This window comes from Nannobrachium achirus (assembly GCF_963921795.1).
Source record: "Nannobrachium achirus genome assembly, chromosome: 5".
Taxonomy (NCBI): Eukaryota; Metazoa; Chordata; class Actinopteri; order Myctophiformes; family Myctophidae; genus Nannobrachium; species Nannobrachium achirus.
Genome location: NC_137814.1, coordinates 48,136,101 through 48,161,982, shown reverse-complemented (window position 1 = coordinate 48,161,982; position 25,882 = coordinate 48,136,101). Strand labels below are relative to the sequence as shown.

The following is a 25,882-nucleotide window of genomic DNA, read 5'->3' as shown; positions in this document are numbered from 1 at the left end:
TTATAATGTTTTTCAATTAAGGAATATTTTCACTATTTTTGTGTGACACTTTGTGTGAACCTGCTTTCCTTCCCAAGTCAAGTGCTGACATTTTTACCATTGAGCTAATAGAGGCTGCCTGCTTGCTTAGGGCAGTGGTTCTCAACCTTTTCAGGCCGCGACCCCCAAAATAATCATATTTTAACTGGGGACCCCCCATCCTGACGAGCACTAAGAGTTGAGGCATTACATTTTGTATAACACGGTTCTATTGTGAAAATAGCAGATCTACATGCTCACAATGCCTCGCAATACAGGGCGTTGGCGTTGTGAGCAACGTAAGGCGTTGTGAGCATGTAGATCTGCTATTTTCACAATTTCTGCCTCTAATATTTGACAATTTGACCAATTTTTAATTTGTAATTTTAGAGGTATTAAAAAGTCCTTAAATTGTCACTTTAGAAATGTGCAGATACCCTCTATACACTTAAACTTTATGTTGGTTTGTTTACTGTTGAGTGAGAAAACAGTGTTTTCATTAAGCTAATCATCTGGGGGCCGCACAAAAAATTTGGGGGCCCGAGTCCCGACCCACAGGTTGAGAACCACTTAGAGGATAAATTGAATCTTGAACATCAGGTCAAAATCTGTGTCAGATCCTGTGTCTCGCTGAGACATGAACTTTGACCCAATCTAAATGTCTCAATAGAAGAAGCAGGGAGACCTGATACAACCTCCCCAATTTATATTTTATTAACATAACTCTACCATACAGATTGGACAAAAAGTAACTTAATGCTGCTTTAATTTATGAAAAAACATAAAATGTTGTAATTTGGAGATACAAGGTTTCTACCTGCATGGTAAGGATAATTATGTACAGAGGGCACGGCACCCACTACAGACACAGACGATCCCAAATCTCTTCTTAAGGCCAGCAAAGCCGTGTTTTGTCTGGCAGCTTTTGCCAATAAGACAGATAAATTGGACAGAGCAGTCGCGAGACAGCGGTAATCTAAAGATCTAGAGTTGCAAGAGCCCATGTATCATTCCAAAAAATGCCTTCTGGAGGCTGAAAACAAAGTCTTTCTCCACACAAAAAAACCGAAAACATTCTGTAACAAGTATTAAGTGATTTATTGTGGCGCGGCAGCACATGCCGTAGCAAGTAGCGAGTAAAGTGAGATTAATGCGAGATCTTTTTTTTTGCCGTTGTCACAGACTGCAGACCCCTGTGTCACACATTATGCTGGGGATTTGCTCCCATGCTGTGTGAGGGGTCCGCCTTTCAACTGTGTCGCCGATAAGCGGGCGAGGTTTACCGCCGCAAATTAAAAAAATCTAATTAAATTTATTCATGAAGCGCAAGTTTGCCTCCACGTGCCTTACATGGAAAACAGAGGAACGAACACCTATGGCTCAGACAGACCCGAGGCACAAAGACATTAGCGGGCAGAAACCACTTTTTTATGTTCATTTTTAGTTCTTTCGTAATTGACTAAACTTCGTCATACAAGAGTGTCGCACAAAAGTAGTGGAAATAGCAGATCTACAAGCTCTCGTATTGGCTATTTTCATTATATTGTATGTTCTTTTTAACACAATAAAAACAAGCGCTTTCGGAGATCGCTTTTTTCCGCCCGACAGTGGACGAATTCACACTTTGTTAGACGTTGAGCTCTGTGTCTGGGTGTGCGGTGTGTGAATATACGTGTATATCTGTTGTATGGGTATATGAGAGGGGGAAGAGTGTGTGGGCGAGAGAGCGCACGTACACGCGCGTGCGCGCACACACACGCACACAGACATGCACGCACGGATGTTTGTATATATCGTCGTTGTCGGGTGGAAACCTTGTATGTCCAAAACCCTTCGTTTTGCATTTATCATTTTAGAAATGATTTAAACTAGTGAAAACAGCCGATCTACAAGCACACAACGCCTCGCACCGCGAGGCGTTGTGTGCTTGTAGATCTGCCGTTTTCACTACTTTTGTGCGACCGCCTTGTATGATGAAGCGGGGCTTTACTTTACGAAAGAGCGTACTCATTCGAAACTTGGGAGATACAAGGTTTCGGCTCGACAACGACGATATGCATGTGTATGAGAGAAGCCTGAGAGGTATCACCAGGGCAGACCTGGAAACACAAGAAGATCTCCGAAGGGCCCTGAAGCAGAGGAGGGGAGGAAGGAACAGAGAGCCATGCAGGGAGGATTACACTCCACAAATACACAGAGCGCTGCTGTAACACACGGAAAACCTCTTATGTCGGAAAAAATATTATAAAGGTATTAAACCCATTCAGAATGGGTATACATTATAGTGTATCATTATTTTATGCTTTAACTATTGAAAAATAGCAGATATACATGCTCACAGCGCGGCACCGAGTGCCGCGCTGCGAGCTTGTAGATCTGCTATTTTCGAAAAATCGTGAAAATTAGAATTTTGACCCGATTCTATAAGTGTCTTTTGAATCCTAAGATTTTTAAAAAAACCTATGTTTCTATGTCAGCAATCTGGCCAGCCATCGTCAAAGAAAAGGTCCTTTTCACTTAACTGGAGCTCTGTCTGTTCTTGAGAGACTACTATGTCCGAAAAAATATTATACATGCATTTTAACCCTGTGAAGCATCTGTTTCAATCTTAGCTATACACTGTAGGCCTTTCAGAAAACTGTTAGGATTTTAGAAGGCATTTTTGTTGCTGTCGGCCAGAAACCTTATGTCCGTTTTCTAACTTTTCGTGTTTCCCCCCCCCCCCCCCCCCCCCCCCCGTAAATTAACGCCCAATGGGCAGCTCCCGCTGGCCTACTGGTCCGGGTGCATACCACTTACGCATACCACTTAACAAAAACATCGATTCGGACAACGTTGCACCTATTAAGAGCGAGTTAAACGCTACAATCTTTTTGTTTGTTTCGCTGGGGAATGTAAACAGACCCGCATCACATGATGTAACTTCCGTTAAACGCAGCCCTTCCGCCACATGCAGCTAGAACCAACCGGAAGTCATATCTTGCCCAGGGTGAGAACTAGCTAAGTCGCGATGCAACCCATCATGAGCTCATAGATCTGTTACATTTCCACTACGTATGCGTGACACTCTTCTTGTATGGTGAAGTAGGGCGTTAATTTGCGGGCGGGACGACATAAAACATGGGAGTTACAAGGTTTCTCGTCCATTCAGCGACGAGCTGCATTCCAAAAGCCGCTATAAGAATGAGTCACGGAGAAGCTCATCACTGCCGGGCCTGTGGATAAGATGGCAGTATCAATGAGACTGAGTTGGGTCTCTGTCCCACTGGCAGGCAGGGCGCGATACCATCTGATGCCCAATGGAACTTTCTGTCAGAGGGCCCACGCTCGCAATCTACACACACTGGTTTAGTACATGATAGGCCACTGGCACAACACCAACAGAAGTGTGTGTGTGTGTGTGTCTGAGAGACTGAAAGTGAGAGAGATAAAGGAGCCTTAGAGGCAGAGTATTAAGTCCAGCTTCACAATCTAAAATCATCTTCTGAAACGCTGTGAAGTCGTTAGAGGCATGAAAGGCTTCTTGCTGCACTGTACTTTGCAGCATTTCTGATGTTTCTGTGTGTGTGTGTGTGTGTGTGTGTGTGTGTGTGTGTGTGTGTGTGTGTGTGTGTGTGTGTGTGTGTGTGTGTGTGTGTGTGTGTGTAGGGTGGGGGGTATGCATAATATGGAGATGAGTGGGAAGACTTCAAAAATGTTCAGATTAATGCTTGAAAGGGTGAAATATCTTTTCCGTATATTCGGAATTCTTAAAGAATATGATTGACACGTGATAATTCGCTCTCGTGGCCCTTCAGATGAATGTCACTTTGAGAAAGTATACCCTCAATTTCCTAGCCGCTTGGATGTATAATTTTCTTCCATTTTCAATTTGAACCATTTTATCATTGCTTCATACGATTCTCTCTCTCTCTCTCACTCTCTCTGTTCTGTGTGTGTGTGCGCGCGGCACGCGTGTGTGTATAATTTTAGAGCTGAAAATTCAAATGATATGAAAGAACAGTTCCTCTGGCGTTCTCATAAATGTTTCATTTGGGACACTCTCATCCCGTTGCACCCGTTCATGGCAATGATGATATGCATTGAATCGGGGCTGTGTGGCTCTGCACCCGCGTACCTCCCTCCGTGACCTCGCCTGTCGCTGCACAGTGCACTTTTGGGACTCACATAACGTTACCATCCAGGATTTGAGGTGCTAGGTCAGGGGTCGGCAACCCAAAATGTTGAAAGAGCCATATTGGACCAAAAAAAAACAAAACAAATCTGTCTGGAGCCGCAAAACATTATAAAAGCCTTATATATCGCCGTTGTCGGGTGGAAACCTTGTATGTCCAAAACTTCGTTTTGTATTTATCATTTAAAAAATGTACTAAACTAGTGAAAACAGCAGATCTACAAGCACACAACGCCTCGCACCGCGAGGCGTTGTGTGCTTGTAGATCGGCTGTTTTCACTACTTTTGTGCGTCAGTCTTGTATGATGAAGCAGGGCTTTACTTTGTGAAAAAAAAAACATACAAGGTTACAAGGTTTCTGCCCGACAGTGACGATAAAAAATTGTTAAAACAAAAACACATTTTTGCCCCCCATCTTTTTCCATTTTCATACATTTTTGAAAAAGCTCCAGGGAGCCACTAGGGTGGCGCTAAAGAGCCGCATGCGGCTCTAGAGCCACGGGTTGCTGACCCCCGTGCTAGGTGGAATATAGGGTCTTTTAAACAACAGTTTAGGAGGTACAACAAAAGAAAAACTTAAAAAAAAAAGTTAAAAAGACATTATTAGATGGCTATTTCACAATGGACATGCATTAAAAACAGTGCATGGTGACAGGGATACAACCACCACTGCCTAATTGGGGGCACTCTCCATTCCGACATGTCGCCACTCCGACAGTGACTTCTTCTAGACCATATTCACACCGTGGCCATCTTGGATCACATGACTTCCTGGAGTAGCAGCCTGCATTACAAACCATTGTGAACAATGGAGCGATGGTCCCAAAATATGAGTTCTATTCAACCAATTTCTTTTTACTAAATTGACAAATGGGCAGATGATAACATCAACATCCCCAAAAGGATTAAATAGAAGGGTACATCCACAATATTCATGGTAGTTAGGTTGCAACCTTACTGTGTACAAAGACTTGCTATCTGTGCAGTGCTTGCTCCACTATCATTTTAACTATTTGTTGTTAGATTGTTTCTGATTAATATGCAAAAATCACGATACAGTATTATTAACTACATGATGGCAGAGCAAGCACTAGTCTGCATACTGTAGCAAGTCTTTGTACAGAGTAACACTGCAACCTAACTACAATGAATATTGTGAATATACCCTTCTATTTAATCCTTTTGGGGATGTTGATGTTGTCATCTGCCCATTTGTCAATTTGGTAAAAAGAAATTGGTTGAATAGAACTCATATTTTGGGACCATCGCTCCATTGTTCACAATGGTTTGTAATGCAGGCTGCTACTCCAGGAAGTCATGTGATCCAAGATGGCTGCGGTGTGAATATGGTCTATTGGCAACACTTCCATAGAGGTTAAGGTTAGGGTTAGGGTAAGAGATAGTGTTGGAATGGAGACATGTCGGAAAGGAGACATCTCGGAATGGAGAGATGCACTCCTGCCTAATCAGGTTGTCAGCCTGCGCCAGAATCACGCTCCCATTCACCAGCCGTGTCCAAATGGTGAAGAAGAGTTTGCTTCCTTTATGCACATTATACACATTCTGTAGAAATACCAGATTTAAGCCCGAAACCTCCCTTTTCGGTCAAAAGGTCCGGTTCGACTACAAAATGACGTCACTCGCGACTTCTGAAAAGCATTAGACCTAATGAGAGTTCGGAAATTTGCACGTCGGAAAGTCCAAGTCAACAAACATTTCGGAGAAAGTATGGACAGGCCTTTAGTCAAAACTGGAGCTCACAACCCCTCGTACGGTGGAACCTAAAGATATGCAGATATTAATTTAGGCCTAAAATTATTGAATGCTTTAACCAGTGAAAAATAGCAGATATACAAGCTCACAGCGCGACACCGAGTGCCGCGCTGCGAGCTTGTAGATCTGCTATTTTTGAAAAAGTCGTGAAAATGTGTGCAAATCTTTGAATATATGTGTTTTCAAAGCGAACGTTTGTAACTCAAATTTTGCTTCTGGGTGGTCCCTGGAACTAGATGTTTTGAAATGGGGGTCCGTGGCCAAATAAATATAATTTTGGGGGTCCTTCACAAGAAAAGGTTTGAGAACCACTGACATAGTAGTCTCTCAAGAACAGACTAACTGAGCTCCAGTTAAGTCAAAAGGAACTTTTCTTTGACGATGGCTGGCCAGATTGCTGACATAGAAACATGTCAAACTTTAGAAGGATTCAAAAGACACTTATAGAATCGGGTCAAAATTCTAATTTTCACGATTTTTCGAAAATAGCAGATCTACAAGCTCGCAGCGCGGCACTCGGTGCCGCGCTGTGAGCTTGTATATCTGCTATTTTTTTTATATTTAAAGCATAAAATATTGCGTCATAATGTGTTCAGGCCTAAATGGGTTAAAGAACATGAAAGCGGGATGGGTGATGGCCGATTCTAAGCGGTCTCAGAACTAGGTGTGACTGACTGCAGTGCACACCTGTTGTGAATTGAGCTAATTGAAGCACTGGGAAGCCACTGTTCAGACAGAACATTACTATGTGTTCTCCCTTGTGTAACTCTGTTCTCTGTATGCAGACAGCTCAGGGAATACAGAACCTTGTGATTTCAAAACCTTGGCTGTCGTCTGTCCTACAATTGAGCCTGTTACAATGTATAATACACACTCGCATGCACCCACATAGAGTGGCATGGTGAATGCAAGGAGGAGGCTGGCATTTCAGTCACTGAGGAGCTGTCATTTGTGGTAATGGCGAGAGACGTCGAACATGAAGAAAATAATGAGCCTGGGTTTGCTTATAAATAGGCTGTGTAGAATTGTGGGTGTATGTGATTGGAGGGTGTATGTACGACCATATCCTCCACTTCCAGCACCTGTGGTGCTGCTGATGTTTGTAGTGACTGAGCCATTGTCAATTTCACCTTCTGAAGAGAAGTATTAAAAACGTATTTTCAGGTATCTCAGTGTCAGCTATTGCTTGAGTCATTGACTGTTAAGCTCTACTTCAGGCTGCTTCCCAGCCAACCCAATCAAGTTCCATACAGGGAAACCCATACACATTAAATGTAACGTTTAACTACAAGCTGTTTTGAACACTAGACATTTACAATGTACATTTATAGACCAATGTTCTACCAAGTACATTAGTGCAGTACTGTTTGTAGAACTGGCAACTTCCTCAACTTAGTGAACCATGTTTATTCAATTCATTTCATAAACATTCTGCTAACCGAACAGCCGCCTTTTCAGTGAAGTCCTTTCCACATAATTATATTTTGAAAAGCATCTGGTATTGTTCGCTAGATATGGACTATAGTTTGTAAACATCTGAAGGTGTCCATTATCTTTTGCGCTCCCTTTGAAGTTTGCAAGGACACATTCTTCCACCTTCCCTGGTTTGTCTGAGTGCGTGTGCACTGTATGTCTGTGTGTGCACGGCCCACGCGCATGTGTGTGTGTGTGTGTGTGTGTGTGTGTGTGTGTGTGTGTGTGTGTGTGTGTGTGTGTGTGTGATCACATGCACAGACCCTCAGCGTCAGCCAGAAGCGCTTATTAAGGCTGTAGGGGAGTGGATGCCCTCTCTCGCTCCACTGCTCTCAGAGCCACAGAGTTCCTCCACATCCCGCCATGCAGACAGAGAGGCAGGCTTCTCCCCCAGCCAGCCAGCCAGCCAGCCAGCCAGCCCTCGTAGAAAGTAACTAAGTACATTTACTTAACTCTTTCCCAGTCTCCGCTAAAATGGCTTGTCCTCAGATTAGCCGGGAATTTTTATTATTGTATTATGATCTAGAGTGCATTCATTCATTCAGGCCATCGGCACATCTTCACATCCCACGTGTCTCTTTTTGTTTTGTTTTCGTCGGTTAATGTTTACTTACCAGCGAAGATTCTAGCTCCCCATTGGAATATAGTGGCGATTTGGCGGAGCCTTCTCCCCCCCGGGAAGCTTCGCGTGCGCGTTTCGTGCACGTCAATGTGGTCACAATCAATGATCTCGGTATGTACCGTAACTCCAAGCATTTTCGTTTCAATCGGCTCCGTCAATGTTGCTAAGCTAGTGGCTGCTGTGTACACAGTAAGTCAATGAGAAAAAAACACCCATCCCCCTCTGGGCCCTCCCCCCTCCTCCTTGCACGCAGATGGGGTGTGCCGATATGTTGGGTAAGCCGATCTGGTGATAAAAAAGGTGTGCCGATATTTTTTTTTTTATCATTTTTTTTTTCGTTTTTAATCACCTAGTGCGTATATGTGCGACCAGGCTGGGCCGTCTTGCGCAATAATGCGTATATGTGCGTTCAGGCTGAGAAAGAGTTAAGTACTGTAATTTTGAGGTTAAATTGGACAAAATGATGCCAAAGCATTAGGTTTACTTTACTTGAGTATTTCCAATTTCCTGGACTTCTACTTTTACTCCACCACATCTCGGATCCAAATATTGTACTTTTACTCTACAAGCTCAAATCGCTACGCATATTGTGAGCTTGTAGCTTTGTTATTTTCAATAGAGGGTATGCGCGTGACATCATCATCATACCCGGAAGTCATTCGGGAAAGCCTACTAAGTGGCAAAACACTTTCTGGCCTTGACAGCCCATAGATCCAAACAGAAAAATTCTCCCATCTGATTACATAAAACAACGTTAAACAACATTAAACTCACTTTGCCACTAACTTTTTGCCACTCGATTTGCCATTCCCTTTATGCATGCGCATACCCTCTATACTGTAGATTTGTATACATTTGAAAACCTTAAATGGGACATTCTGCATAATGAGTACTTCCTACTTTTGGTACTTTTTTGATTTTGATACCAATACTTTTGTACTTTTACTCAAGTACATTTTGAATTCCCGACTTTTATTTGTAACAAAAGTATTTCTACACTGCAGCATTGATACTTTAGTAAAACATTTGACTACTTTTCCCACCGCTGCCAGCCAGACAGCCAGCCTGCCCGCCTGCCAAGGAGTTCATGGCTGTAAAATCCTTCACCATGCTTGCCGGCTGCCTCCATCACCCTCAGTTCACGTTTATCTGCATGTGTTCTACGCCAACGGTTCCCTCAATCTGTGGTCCTGGGGCCCACAGATTGAGGATCTTGCAAGTATAGGATCTAGCAAGTAGGCCCCCAAATACTGGTGATACATGATTTAACGACAATATACCATTCATTCATTCACAATCCGATTGACTGATCATGAAAATATACAGTATTTTATGAATCTGGGTGTGAATGGGTGAATGTAATGCACAATCATTGTAAAGTTCTTTGGATAAATGTGCTATATAAAATGCACCTTAAACATTCTTTTACATCTTGTATACAGCTACTGTACATATGAGTAAAGAAATACTTTGTTTTGCTTCTCGGATATTGTAACAGAATAGTAACATGAAGGCAACAACAATAATTGCGACCGTCAGGGAGCAGTTTACTATGAAAACCTCCACCGGCCGTCCGTCCGTCCGTCCGTCCGTCCGTCCGTCACACGTCACACGTCACACCTTTGCCCTGCTCATATCTCCGCATCAGTATGACATCACACCACATGTGTACACAAACCTTTGTGTACGTTGCTGTGGCAACAGTCTGTTGTTGCTGGTCTGTTAGTGTACGTTAGCAACCACCTTAGCAACCATGGTTTTACCCTAGCAACCAACTGTTTACCCTAGCAACCAACTGTTTACCATAGCAACCATGTTTTTTTACCCTAGCAACCAACTGTTTACCATAGCAACCAGATACGCAGAGCAGGGATCTCCATATATGGGCATAAACAGGTGACATCACACTGATGTCAGATACTCAGAGCAGGGATTTCTCCATAATATATGGGCATAAAAGGGATTCTGTTAGGGATCTCCATATATGGGCATAAAAGGGATTCTGTTAGGGATCTCCATATATGGGCATAAAAGGGATTCTGTTAGGGATCTCCATATATGGGCATAAAAGGGATTCTGTTAGGGATCTCCATATATGGGCATAAAATGGATTCTGTTAGGGATCTCCATATGGGATGGTGTTTTTTACTGGTGTTTCAGTCCGAGTGTGGGGAAAGGGTGCGTTCGGAAATGCGCACCGGACTGCGCGGGCGTTTATCGTGGGCTTGCCCAGGCCTTACGGCCTGGGCATAAATATAACGACTGCATTCACCACGGCTTCGTAACTCGCGCGGCGCTCCGCCGGCCGCGCGGCCCTGGCCCGCTCTTCGCGGCCACTCGCGCCTGCGGCGCTCGGGGGCGAAGAGCAGGACCAAGGTCCGCTGGCCTTCGCGCCGCTTGCAATGTCGTGGACAATAAAACGAGCGCACCCTTTCATACACTCTGACTGAATCACCAGTAAAAAACACTCTCTCATCTCCATATATGGGCATAAAAGGGATTCTGTTAGGGATCTCCATATATGGGCATAAAAGGGATTCTGTTAGCTGTTAGTGATCTCCATATATGGGCATAAAAGGGATGCTGTTAGGGATCTCCATATATGGGCATAAAAGGGATTCTGTTAGGGATCTCCATATATGGGCATGAAAGGGATTCTGTTAGGGATCTCCATATATGGGCATAAAAGGGATTGTATCCCAGATGATGCCCTGTTAGGAGATCCACACTAACAGAATCCATATATGGTCCTACCGACAGCTGCTATAAGCCAACCCTGGCGATAAGGTCTGAGTCGAAGAAATGCTTCTTTCCTGGCAAGAATTGCCCCTTTATACTGTAGGGCTCGTTTGTGTATTGTATGACATCACGCCACATCATCGGCTGAGGACTGTGTGATGTCATCATATCTCCATATATGGAGACATAAGTTGCTCATGCCCAAATATGGGCTGGTGAGGTCAGACTTAGTGTGATGCGTAGGTTATCTCCATATATGGAGATTCAACTTCAATGAGTAACCATGGCAAACTGTCAACTGCCCGTATGTCTTGATAATTGGTAAAACAAACTTTTGGCCTATTTGTGGAGATAAGCGACCAACGGTCGCTTATCTCCCGATTAGGGAGTCTTACTGGTGATAGGAAAGAGAAAAAAGACAACGCAGACATCTACGGTATACACACAGTGGCAGTCAGACTCCAAACGTAACTCTATTAATTTAGTCAAATGTCAAATGCTGTGCCTGTGTCATTGTCTTAGTGCTGCGAAAGCTGTAAAAGGTGACTTGTGTGATTTGCTCTTTGGGGCATTGTTCCCCCGGGCTTTGAGGGGGGATTCATGGCTTGAGACTTAGACGAGACATATGTTCCAATGTTTAAATGCCAAAAACACAATTAATCGTCAAGTAAAATGTCATGATGTTTTTTTTGCTTTTCTCTCATCTCCAGGGGAGCACCTGCGTATTTGTCCCCAAGGGTACACCTGTTGTACCAGCGGCATGGAGGACAGCCTGGCCAGTCTGAGTCGCAGGGAGATGGAAGGTCTGCTTAAAGAAGCCGGACGCGCCCTGCAGACCTCGCTCACCGGACAGTACAAGGCCTTCGACGGTGAGTGAGCGCACGTGTGTGTGTGTGTGTGCGGGCGCGTGTGTGTGTGTGTGTGTGTGTGTGTGTGTGTTGAGTTTGAGAATAAGAAGCCAGATATGAATGCATTAGGCCAGGGGTCTTCAACATTTTCAGGCCAAGGACCCCTTAGTTGAGAGAGAGATGAAGCAGGGACCCCCCACAACCTTTTCATAGATTCCATATAGTTTCATTGTTTGACGGCATCAGTGTATTTTGGATTCATGTCAATTTGTGTTTTCAGATATTTATTTAACCACTTGGACGGTCAATACTTACTAAAGTTGACCTTTCACTATGTACTTGGTCTGCTCTTTTCCCCCTCTACAAAACCTCTTTGCCGAAATTAGCTGATCTACAAGCTCACAACTGCGAGGGGTTGTGAGCTTGTAGATCTGCTATTTTTGGCTAAGGTTTTCAGAATCTGGATGCTAGGGTTCAAGTGGTGATTGCGACCGTAGGTCGCATTTACTATCAAACCCTGCACAAAGTGTAAGTCCGTCAGTCAGTCAGTCAGTCAGTCAGTCAGTCAGTCAGTCAGTCTGTCTGTCTGTCACACCTCACACGTCACACTCTTGCCCTGCTCATATCTCCGCAACCGTTGCCCCGATCCATGCCAAATTTTGCACACACACTCCTTACCTGCCAAACTACAACCTCCAAGGACCCCCGGAGCTCCAGGGACCCCCAGGTCCCTGGGGGACCCCCAGATGTAAAAAATGACCAAATGTGCTAAACTGACCAAATGACCACCCCAACGGGGCTGCTCACGGGGAATTCCCGGGGACCACCGACTCCTGGTGCTCCAGAACGGATGCAAAAGTGGTGGCGCCCCCAGTGGAGGACCCCCTACACTGCAGCTCACATAAAATGCCGTAACTCCGGCTAGGAGCGACCGGGACAGCCGGGGCCGGTACCTATTCGTCCGCCTTGCCGGCGCGGAGACCCCACCCCTCATTTCTCACATGGCCCTCTTCTAGCGCCACCATGAGGCCGATTCTTGCAAAACACATTTTTGGACACTGCTCCTACAATTTTTGCCCTAAAATCACGCAAATCGGTACACAGTATGTCTACACTCATCCCATCAACATGAATCTCTCCCATATAGCGCCACCTCCAGGCCGATTTTTTAAAACACATTTTTGGACACTGCTCCTACAGATTTTGCCCTAAAATCACGAAAATCACTACACAGTATGTCTACACTCATGTCATCAACATGGATCAGGAAGATTTTGGCAAAACACATTTTTGCCCTATTTGTGGAGATAAGTGACCTACGGTCGCTTATCTCCCGATTAGGGAGTCTTACTGGTTTGGAGGACCCCCTGTGGTGACTCTGAGGACCCCCTAGGGGTCCCGGACCCCCTGTTGAAGACCCCTGTGTTAGGCCTTATAGGAGAATTTAAGCCTAAAAGTCGCGAAGCCATGAACTTTGAACTCACGTTGAAATCTCGTCTCTCGCGGGACTTGTGCTTGTGGAAGTCCTGGGAGAGATGAGAGTTCATCCTCATCTCTCTGGTCGGGTAGGGCAGATGGACCCAAAATGGACCATATTGCATTGTTTGAAAAATAACACCCGCACCGTTCTTTGGGGGAGCAAATAAGTACTTTTAAAGGTAAGAAAGCCCTCTAGACATAAATGATTAGGGTAATGAGTAGGGTTGATGTGAAACTACTGTTTGTGTCCAGGGACACTTTTTCCTCAGTGAGACATGTTTTCTAGGTCACACATAATGTGAGTAGTATAGTATAGTACAAGGTTTAGTCCATACTGTATACTGTATACCGCTTGCCAATATAGCAGCGACTTATGTCACACCAAGCCTAAAAAGCATTATTTGCACAGGACTAGTATTATGTGGGGACCTCGTAATTTAGGAATGACCCCTGTCTGTGATTTATACACATTCACATGGGACAAGCAAAGTCTGATTTTATTTGAATGTACTTACATTATCCCACCAGATATGATTGAAAATGGCATTTGTATTGAGCCTGTTAAATGATAGAAACAGTTTGTTTGTTTGTTTGTTTGTTTGTTTGTTCGATTGATTGATTGATTGACCACATCCTTTTTACCATTTACATGGACACTAATTCCACTAATAGAATCAATCATGCCTCAGCTAAACACCTCAATCTGAAGGGACTGGTCCACTACGGTTCAGTAAGAAGTAATTTTCAATCGGGTTGAGAGGAGTGGTTTAAACCTTTATCCACCTCGCCGCATGTCGCACTGAGGCATTTTACTAGTATCTCCATGTATGGATACACATAGAGTAACTGACGTCACAGACAGAACGGTCCATTCAAGGAGATATGCACATTTATATTGGTACAGTGGAATGATCATGACACAATAACTCCATATTTGGGCAAGGCTGCAATAGTCTGAGAGGATCAGACGTACTCTCACCTGATCCCATATAAGTATGTCACTTCATATTTTGTCCACACCGATAACATACTGATGATGTCAGTGTGGAACACCATATTTGAGCAATTATATTATGCTTAGGCGACTAAAACCGGACTGACTGACTTGAAACAAATCTTTCCTAAATTCTACCAGCATGTTACCTGCAGCACCCGCGGTGACCATAACGCGGGTGCTGGGTGCGTACAAACAGATGTGTCATTTAAAAAACTTCACATGTCCTGCAGGGGATTTGTTTTTTTCAGGGGATTTGCAGTACATTTTTATGACCTTCTCTGACTTCAAAGTTTAAATCTAAATATGAAGGTGGATTCTGTTTTTCAATGGGATTGAAATGGCTTCTTGCCATTTGCGGATCTCACCTTCAGCTCGTTCCGGCTGCAACGCAGGCGAGCCAATCATCACAATAACCCACACCCTCTTGTTGTAATATTGCTTAAATGGACACTTAAATGGTCTCTCTCAGCCCATTAGTCAGCAGATGCTTAGAGACAGGGGCGTCACAAGGGGTAGGAAAGTGGGACTGAGTTACCAGGGCCCAAGGTGGAGGGGCCCTAGTAACATTAGCTATTGAAAAATAGCAGATATACAAGCTCACAGCGCGGCACCGAGTGCCGCGCTGCGAGCTTGTAGATCTGCTATTTTTGAAAAGTCGTGAAAATGTGTGCAAATCTTTGAATATATGTATTTTTTAAGTGAACATTTGTAACTCAAATTTTGCTTCTGGGGGGTCCCTGGAACTAAATATTTTCAGATGCGGGTCTGTGGCCAAATACATATCATCTTCGGGGTCCTTCACATGACATAGAAACATATAAGTTTCTTGCGCGCATTTTCACGATTCTTCCAAAAATAGCAGATCTACAAGCTTGCAGCGCGGCACTTGGTGCCGCGCTGTGAGCTTGTATATCTGCTATTTTTCAATAGTTAACATTCATGGGGGGCCCGCAGTGAATCCTTATACCCAGGGCCCAGAATTTGGTGTGACGCCCCTGCTTAGAGAAGACGGTAAGAGAATATATCTGCTGCAGTTGTAGTGCATTGAACGCCCGTCGCCTGTGTCTGTGTCTTAAGTGTGGCCCATGTTCCCTGTGGACCCCCGGGGGGACCACTCGCACCAGGAGGCCCCCGGGTCCCCACACTTATGTGTGCACTGAGCAGGGGTTTGTTGCGACCCAAGGTCGCAGTATACCATGAGAAATGTCGCAGCTTGTCAGTCTGTCAGTCAGTCAGGCAGTCAGTCAGTCAGTCAGTCAGTCAGTCAGTCAGTCAGTCAGTCAGTCAGTCAGTACATATATTTACAGTCTATTGGTTGGTTCCCTTGTCACTGAAAGTTCATATATCTGCCCATATCTGTGTGGCTGGTTCAGATAGGGATCTCCATGTATGGGCATAACATACACGTATATTGTATTCTCTGATTTACACCCTACCTTCCCCCGAAAACCTTAATATTAAGTCCATATATTGGATATATTAATAAAGGATAAAATAAATAAAATGTCCATATACAGTATGGACATTCCCTGATGATGCCCTGTTAGGGTACCCCCTTATGCCCATATATGGAGATCCCCAGGCATCAAACCCAGGCCCAAACTCGCCAAGGCCCTGTTTTTCTTAACTAATTAACATACGTTTTATGCCCATATATGGAGATCCCTGTCCCAATGTCATCAATATTAAGACTTAGACTGTCACGATTGACAACACAGCACAACAGTGCCGTCACTCCGGATACAGAACCTGTTATTGCGATCGCAGTTTACTACCAGTAAGACTCCCTAATCGAGATCCCAAAGAACTAATTCTTTGCCTTGATGAAGACCGCAAGGTCGAAACATGTAGGTTTTTAGACAATAAACTTTGTTTTATTTTAAACTCCTCGAGTGCTCGGATCTCATCTCTTTTCTGATAGATAAAGATATTGGCACATCTAATGAAGTCTTAACAATCACAGAGATGTGGGGTGAACAGAACGTGATATACTTACAACATTGTCCAAAATACAGGTTGTGATCTACTGTATCGCCAAGCTGATAAAGGTGGTTGTACTGTGTCTGTGTATTAAATAGAACAGATTATGTTGATGCTCTGTCTCAACTTCCAAACACTTCCTGCTATGTGAAATTGGATAGAGATCTCACAGTTGTTTATAAGAAGTAAAAGACAGCTTCCTTATTTTTAGTAATTCTGTTGCTTTGTTCCTGTCTTATCTTGGCCCGTTCTCACTTGCCAAAAAGGTTTTATACTTAGATTGAAGTTTATTTGTATACCACAGTCTTTCAACCGTTTTATAAAAGTGCGTCACATGAAGCAGAATACGCGTGTGGATACAAGAAGACAGATCAAAACATGGATGAATTCAAATTAATTGAATCTATAAAAGTGAGTCTTAAGCAGGGATTTGAATCAAGGGACCGAATCAGCGAGCCTGATCTCCAAGGGCAGGGCATTCCAAAGCGTAGGAGCTCTGATAGCAAAAGACTAATCTCCTTTAGTCTTTAACCTGCATTTTGGAATACTTAAAAGTGCTTTGCCAACATATACAGAATACTTCCCCTATTATTCGTTGTTAGAGGCTTGTATAACTCGAGCAGGACATAGTTTCTTAACCAAAGACAAACCCCTCTGTCCCTCTATCCATTTCCCACCCTCCAGGTAGACCCTAGTGCAGGCTCTTCAAAGTTTTCGGGCCAAGGACCCCTTAGTTGAGTGAGAAATGAAGCAGGGACCCCCACAAACTTTTAATTGATTCCATATCGTTTCATTGTTTGACAGCACATCATTGTATTTTGGATTCATGCCAATTTGTGTTTTCAGATACATATTTAACCACTTGAACCGTCAATACTTAACTTGACATTTCACCCTGTACTTAGTCTGCTCTTTTTCCCCTCTACACCAAAGCTCTTTGCCAAAAAATAGCCGGTCTACAAGCTCACAACGCCTCACAGCGCGAGGCGTTGTGAGCTTGTAGATCTGCTATTTTTGGCTAAAGTTCTCCGGATATGGACGCTATATAGCATTCAAGTGGTTAATATATAAAAGGAGAAAAAAGGTATAAAAAAGGAGAAAAAAGGTTTCTATCACACTGGAGGACCCCTGTAGTAACTCTGAGGACCATCTAGGGATCCCGCACCCCCTGTTGAAGACCCTTGCTGCCCTAGTGTAAAGTGTTTGTTCTGGTGTCTCTCTTCCTCTCCAGATCTTTAATAAACATTAAATACATTTTCAGGCGTGCCGCCAGGTTCATCCAGTCGGGAGAGAGTACCCAATTTAGCAGCTTAAATCTTTATGGCGTTCCACTTCCAATTTTGTCTGCTCACTTCCTTGTCTCATCACCTCCAATTTCACTTGTTTTATCCTGTAATCCGTATGAGGTCTCTCTCCTTGCTATACCGACCTGAAAATGTATGTGTTGTTTATTAACCCATTTAGAACGGGTACACACATTTTGTGTATCATTATTTTATGCTTTAACTATTGAAAAATAGCAGATATACAAGCTCGCAGCGCGGCACTCGCGGCACCGAGTCCGAGTGCCGCGCTGCGAGCTTGTAGATCTGCTATTTTTGAAAAATCACGAAAATTTGAATTAAGACCCGATTCTATAAGTGTCTTTTGAATCCTTCTAAGATTTTTTTGAAAAAACATATGTTTCTATGTAATCAATCTGGCCAGCCATCGTCAATGAAAAGGTCCTTTTCACTTAACTGGAGCTCAGTTAGTCTGTTCTTGAGAGACTACTATGTCCGTGGTTCTCAAACCTTTTCATGTGAAGGACCCCCAAAATGATATTTATTTGGCCACGGACCCCTCATCTCAAAATATTTAGTTCCAGGGACCACCCAGAAGCAAAATTTGAGTTACAAACGTTCACTTTGAATATACATATATCCAAAGATTTGCACACATTTTCACGACTTTTTCAAAAAGAGCAGATCTACAAGCTCGCAGCGCGGCACTCGGTGCCGCGCTGTGAGCTTGTATATCTGCTATTTTTCACTGGTTAAAGCATTCAATAATTTTAGGCCTTAAATGGTTTAAAGAGCTGGAGAGAGCCCCGTTATTGAACACTCTAGCAATGTTCACCATGGCAGCATAGAGCCATTTAACACTTATTTGAACACTTTCCCAGCCTCCCAGAAATGGCTGTGCGGTGGTTTAGCTGGGGAACTTCTATTATCTCAGGAATATACCTTATGATCTGAAACAACATTCATTATAAGACCACCAGAGAGACCACCAACTACATGTCTATCGTTTCGCTGAAACGGTGTCGGTGATTTTGTACTCGCGCTGTTGAAGCTGCATCTCTCCATTGACCTGCAATAGCGAATTTGAGCGAAAACGTCCTTCCCACGAGGCGCTCCGCGTGCGCGATCCGTGCACATCGATATAAGCGCACGGCATGCTCTCTATATGCCCACCCCACGTCAACTTTTTTTCTGAATGAAAATACAACCTATACAGTGGCTGAGATGACGCTCCTGTTTATACTGTGTTGCTATGCTAAAAACAGCTATCATGACCTGGAAAGCGGTCAAGTATTTCCGGTTTAGCCGCTAACACGCTGATCATTTGGAATAAGAAGTAGAAGAAGAAGAAGAGAGGAAGATCTTTTTTTTTTTTGCTGACTGATCCTTGCAAGGAATTTCGTTCGTTTTGGTCGGGCAGGGAAAAGTGTTAACAAACACATTTCACTCACAGCCCCTTTAAAGTATTAGAACATGATATATCACAGGCCATTATAGCATGATCGATAGAAGACATGGCCTGCCAGCTGTGACCCATCTTGGCAGACGGTGGGTTTACTTGCGCTCGCCCACTTTTGAGCTTGCACGCACACACACACACACACACGCACACACACACACACACACACACACACACACACACACACACACACACACACACACACACACACACACACACACGGAAGACCATGGGGGATTTACTATAAGTCAAAGTCTTACGTAACCTCTCTCTGGACTAATGAGGAATCTGAACTGCAGTATGTCATAACTCAGCGCTGGTAGAGCCATGATGACGCAAGTTAAAGCCTTGTTATAAGCACACAGTGTACTGGAAGGCAGGTTGATGCAAAGGAGATTGGAAGGGTTATGGGAGAGAAAGTGTTACGGAGTGTGACGTTAGACCCAGAGATTGTATTCATTATCGCGGGGCCGCTCCGTGGCAGACGTTGATCCCATTTGAATTCAGCCAACTGAATCGAATGTGTGCGTGTGTGTGTGTGTGTGTGTGCGTGTGTGGGGGGGGGGTGTATTTATTTTTTCTCCCCCCGAAAATTAATCTGACACCAACGTGTAACTGAAGCTCCCATGTACCGCAGCCACGACCCCAAGTCTAATCGCAATTCCAAAATCTTGTTGAACTGAAACGCACCCCCGCTCGGTTTGTTGAGCGCGGGATGGCATTTTAATTGTCTGGCAAATTGAGCGGCACTGCGCCGTAACGCGCATACCGTGTGTGTGTGTGTGTACGTTTTTTGCAAAAGAAACGACTTGTTTGTGTATCGCTACAGACGCACATCATCAGAGCCGGTCGCCGTTGAGACGCCAAAGAGCTATTGCATCACAGGAACGAAGGTCAGCTCAGCCTCTTGATTGCGATGTTTACAGTTTACGCGCGGAGGGAGACTCGGGAGAGCGAGAGGAGATAGAGAAAAACAGAAGGGGTGGGAGGGCGAGACAGAGTGAGTTAGTCACTGGACCATCAGAACACTGAGGCGATTATTTGTGTTTAATGACCTGCTCCGGTTAATAGCAGAGGGCCTGAGCATCTGTCTCTCGGCTGCACTAGTTCCCCTTGGCCAGAGTGTGACAATGGATCTGTCAGCCGGGGGGATCGGGGCTCGGCTAGTTAGCTTGACCTTTTCCCAATTCATTGTGATAAGTGTAAGTGGCTGAGTGACGTTTGTTAACTCTCTCTCTCTCTCTCTCTCTCTCTCTCTCTCTCTCTCTCTCTCTCTCTCTCTCTCTCTCTCTCTCTCTCTCGTGGTCCCTTTCTACTGTGTGTCATTTGCATGCCAAAGGGATACTTTGGCTCATTTCTGCCAAAACACACAGAAGGACACGCACACACAAATAAACGGGGCAGGCAGGCAGGCACATACACACACCCACACACACGCACGCACGCACCAAAAGAACCTGTCCAAGGCATACACATTCTGTCCAAGTTCGTTTATGTCATCTTAAGGTCCTGGAACGTTGGCGTTGTTCGGGGGGAAACACCTCATTTAGCACAGCGAGAGACGGTAAACAAGGCAGAACGCAGTCAAACAGCACTCAGCTATCTAAACAATCTAATGATGTGCATCCAATACGCCCGCGCACACTCGCGCGTCATGGAAGCACAGAGCTCTCTAACTCATGTACTCAGAGGAAGCAGGTCATTCCGAGGCTGTCACTCGTTAACCTGTCCACATACCATGAGCTGTTTGCTGCCAGTTTTGTGACAGAAAGGTTCAGCTCCTGCTGTTACTTGCCTCGACCTTTCAGACCAAACCAGGCGGCAAAGTTTCCGTTCGCTGGATATGAAGCCAGTGCGGAAATAATGGAAACTCTGCAGGCGGCAGTTTATGGCCTAGAAGAAGGTGTCGCTATTTCCCCTCCTGCTGGTGGCAGAAGACATTTCATGCCATTAAAGGGCCAGTTCACCTTATTTTATTGTTGTTTGGGACAAGATCAACACAATCCTGAGTTATGTTTTGTGTTCAATCTGTGTTTTGAGATATATTAGTATTTCAGCATGAATGATGATGCATTTTGCATCATATGAGTCATCATGCTGCATCATATGCAAAATGCATCATCATTCATGCTGAAATACTAAAATATCTTGATTGAACACAAACAATTACTCAGGATTGTGTTGATCGTTTCCCAAACAACAATAAAATAAGATCTGGTTGTCCCAGAGGTGAACTGGCCCTTTAACCTCACTGGATATTTGATCGGATTTTACTTGATTTGAATTACCTTAGTAAACACTGTAAGAAATACTGTATGCTTTCAGTCTCTAGTTGAAAGTCTTATATGCCTTTTTGTAAATAGTCACATTCTTACACTAATGGCCTTGAGGAAAAAGGATATTTTTGCCTAATGACACTGGCCACCTCTGGTAAAATCTCCCATCTCCTAATTGAAAAGGATCATGCTGTTCCTGCCCCTTTTAGTATAATGGCCTCTCTGCCTGTGGCTTGGGCCAAAATATTCAATTTTATTGACCGAAGTCATATGGTTTTGTGACTTAGGCAACAAAAAAAAAATAAGTCAGTAAAATAATTTAGCCTAAATCAGGTTTCTTTTTTAATCTGTTTATTAAGTTTTACAAATAGCCCAGGGGCGAGTATACAATGACAATCCTATTTAATCCTCTTAATATGTTACTGACTGACAGTCAGACAGTGTTATTTTTAAGTTAATAGTCATACATTGTTATAAACGTTTTGGGTGCAATGTAAGAAATATCATATATTTATTTTTCCTGAAAAACGTACAAAAATTACTTAGTTTAAGAAGGTGACAAAATTATGTCCCATAATATTTTTATTTTTATTAGACAATAAATTATGGTAATTCTTCTAGGGCTTCTACTGGTTCTACTGAGTTGTACCCACCTTCGCTACCCTTCCAGCCAATAGCGGTCGTTTCACGACCGAAAATTCCAAGATGGTGGATTTGAATTACCTTAAATAGTGGTTTCAAAACGGCTCTGTAGAAACCAATGGGTGACATCTCGGCTCACTTCCTTGTCCATATTTCTTCTATGGATCAAACACACATCAAAAATCACTCCGTGTTAATTTAACTCTCCATTGCAAAGTCAAAAAGAATGGATTGTGGGTGCTGATAGCACCATGATAATGATAGCTAGTGATAGCTAAGTCATTTGCACTCACTATCTGCCCTGACTTCAGGTCCGATTCACAAAAGATACGATTTAACTAAACATATGCCAGCGCAAACGCTCCCATAAGGTTCCACAGCTGAGTGCAATTTGCAATTATACAAAGTATAGCCTCCTATATGGTGGCTTTGCGGCGCACTATTTATTTGTGTGTACGGATGCATCTTTGACTGTCACCGTGTTGTTTGTGGAGCTGGTGCTGAGGCGTTAAGCCTGAAAACGGTGATATGACATTGTAGTCAACAAAGTGGTTAATTTTGTTCAAGCCAATGGACTCGACCATCGCAATTTTGGCCCCAACTCTCTTGCCGCCGCAGAACGCTCGTTCTTTTATCCTCCGCGCCATAACAAGCGTTCATTCTTTTACCTGTCTGAGCTCTGTAAGCAGTAGATGAGGGGTGGTGTGGGTCTGTACAGTAGCAGCAGCTCCCGTAATGCTAGTCTCAAATCTGGAGCAGACATAAACAACAATGGTAGCGGTATCACTTTTCTCCTCCATTTCTATGCCTGGATCTAGTTTCTGTATTTCTATGTCTACAACTGGTGCAACCCAGGGACAAACTTCAGCCTTGTTCATTGGAACGTCAATGCCTGTGCAACTTGTTTTTCCCCCCCCCTCATAACATGATGAGGGATAGGGTCTTTTACGGTTGGAATGGATGGATATTTTTTTATAAAATCGTATACGTGTGTTCGGCGTGCAAGCACTCGTATGCGTGCGATGACTGGTTGTTTGGACAAGGCAGGCTAAAATCACCTGTACTCACGACAAAGGATGAAATGCAGATTACATTATACCGTGGACAAATTCCTGTTTAGTCCAAGGTCTGAAATCAATCAGCATCAGAGGGTTGGGGTTGGCCCAAGAACGTAACCCGGCATGTCTAGTGTGCGTTGTGAACAAATGAGTGAGTTGAGAGTGAGTGCATACAGACAAAAGATAATACAGTACATGAGTCAAGTGAGTTTTACACCCCTGTACTGGAGGGTCGAAATATCTGCATGATGATGTCTTCGCCTGGCTGCAATCCCTGCTGCCATGATCACTATAATGTCTGGGGGTGACACCCATCATAAATGTGCTTCTCTGAAGATGCTAACAACCTTCACTCTAATAGCGTGTGGCTGTTCCCGCTGGTGTTAATGAATTGGACTTTCCTTTCGTGAGCCTTATTTGCATTGGATGGACCGATTGGAACTAAATGTTTGCATATTAATCACCCCTAATTTCAGCGTGCTTTGAGAATATTGTTTCTTTTTGTCGTAATGAGAGTGCGCTGAGAGTGTTAAAAATGGACACGACTATCAGAGTTAAATTGAGATCTGAAGGTTTTGTTGTGCACCTGTAAATTACAGGTGCATCTCTCCTCTCCTCAGATGTTATGTGACGTGACGATTGTGTAACGGTTAACCCCTCTTGAACTTGCACAGAAAGTTACCATCGCTCATTCCAAAAAAAAAAAACACTTTCCCCCACCCCATCGGACGGGCTGACGGCCGAGTTGAAAGGGAGAACATGGGAGAAGGGTGAAAGAGGAGAGGAGTGGAGGAGAAGGGCGAGATGTGTCATAACCGACGTGACGATCACTTCTTTTTGAAGGGAAGGGGAGGCAAAGCGATAAGACAGATGGTAGAACTGGAGCGCGCATGGCTCTTACAGATCTGGCCTACTAAATACATGTTGCTTTTAGCCGTCACTGCTGTGAGAAAAAGTACGACGGCGAGAGCCGTGGTGTTTGTATTCCAGTGGGACGTGACCTCACTCCTGCCTCAGCCCTTGATAAACAGCCACTGCTGAAATAAACCAAAACCTAAAACCTCCCCCTGCTCCCTCATGGTGTCAGAGAAGGGCTTACAGTTAAGCACCAGCCCCAGGCACTGGAACCACTTAAACCCTAGATCAAGGGTCTTCAACAGGGGGTCCGGGACCCCTAGGGGGTCCTCCTCAGAGTTACTACAGGGGGTCCTCCAAAATATTTGTGTGATAGAAACAATTCTTTTCTCCTTTTTTATATTAACCAATTGAACTCTATCGTCCATATTCGGAGAAAATAGCAGATCTACAAGCGCTGCGAGGCGTTGTGAGCTTGTACTGTAGATCAGCTGTCTTCGGCTAAAAAGGGAAAAAGAGCAGACTTAAGAACAGGGTGAAAGGTCAAGTTTTTTAAGTATTGACGGTTCAAGTGGTTAAATATCTGAAAACACAAATTGACGTGAATCCAAAATACACTGATGATCGTGCTGTCAAACAATGAAACTATACGGAATCTATGAACAGATTGTGGGCGTCCCTGCTTCATCTCTCTCTCAACTAAGGGGTCCTTGGCCTGAAAACGTCGAAGACCCCCTGCCTTATATATTTTGTTGCACATCAAAAAAAAGCTAAAACAACTAATCTCCAAGCTCACACAACACATTGCATAATTGCGAGGCATTTTAGATCTGCTACTTTTGCCAAATACCTTCTCCCAACTTCTCAGACTGTTCGCCTACTTTTTTTTTCGCAGAGCGTACGCCTATTACGACATGCCCAGAATATCGCGGCATTAGGATTCATAGATGTGGTTAATTTATTTGGCTCGAGGGGCGAACATTATGGTTAATTCAGTCTCGAGGGTATAAGTGCAAGTAGCAGTAAAGAATATTTTCTAGCATAGCGAGCCTGAGAGGATCCAGTGGCGTCGGTTCAGAAAAAGCTAAGGTATGGCAACGTGACTGGTGTCTTGCACGCGCGCCTTCGCGCGCGTGCAAGACACCAGTCACGTTGCCATACCTTAGCAACAGGCATGATACATTTATTTTAAGAAGTACATTCTATGTTTCCCCCCGTTTCTACGGTTTCTTGTGCTGGATATGGCAGCCTGGAACGGTTGTTCAAGTGCAGCTAAACTTGGCATGTCAGTAAACGTGCCACAATTAACAATAATGAATTGCACCTGTGCAGCTGACCTGCGGAACCTGGGAATATACCATTTTGTCAGGATGTGAAGAATAGGCCTGTTAAAAGTGACCATTTTGTAAAACGTTGCATTTGTAGTTATTTTACTGTAATTTAACAACATAATAAGCAGCACAGACAGACAAAGAGACATTCATGGATTTACAGATCCTTCTCGAAAAATTCGAATATTGTATGAAAAAGCAGATGCCATAGCACCCCGAGTCATAACCGACTTCGGAAACTTCCCACTGGACTTCAAGCAACTCTGACTTCAGAAGGCTGACATTTCTCTATTATAAATCCTTGTTTTGAATGATGAATATTGTAGTATTTTGAAATATGGACTTTTGATATTCATGAGATGTATGCCATAAAAAAAAAAGAATTTAACAAAAAAAAAGGTTTGGAATAATTCACTGAATGTCCAATGTATCTAGAATATATGAAGGTTTCTAGAAATAGATGAAAGTTTCAAGAGAATTAACTTTTACACAATATTCACATTCTTTGAGAAGGATCTGTATATTTAAAAGTAACTTTTATTTCCCCCCCCCCCCTGGACCTAGGGTATGGCAGCTGCATACCCCTGCCATACCCAATTCGACGCCCCCCGAGTGGATCCTCTAACAAAAAGCGTGTGCCCTGCAGTCAGCCAGTGGGTCTGTCCCTTCTCCACATCTGGCTGTGTTTAGCAGGGTGTGGGCTATCTAGCGCCATGCAGCTAAGTGTAGGGTGTTACTGTTCCAACGCAGCCAGGCAAGGCCTTTTTAGGCCCAGGGATTCTGGAGGAACCCACCAAGCAAGCCACAGATTAGAGGATGCTGCATGCTTGCACACAGCTGGCTCCTGGCCTGTACGTACGTGTGCGCGCGCGCGT

The 25,882-nt window shown here is 43.9% G+C and overlaps 1 protein-coding gene across 1 annotated transcript in view; it reads left to right on the top strand.

The window, feature by feature from the left end:
- LOC308285651 (glypican-1-like) overlaps nt 1-25,882 on the top strand; it is a gene marked incomplete at both ends in the record, with an annotated part of 185,147 nt that overhangs the window by 89,724 nt on the left and 69,541 nt on the right. The window contains one exon of the mRNA XM_080726484.1: nt 11,510-11,668. Coding sequence (XP_080582610.1) covers nt 11,510-11,668 — 159 coding nt within the window. The remainder of the gene's footprint in view (nt 1-11,509; nt 11,669-25,882) is intronic.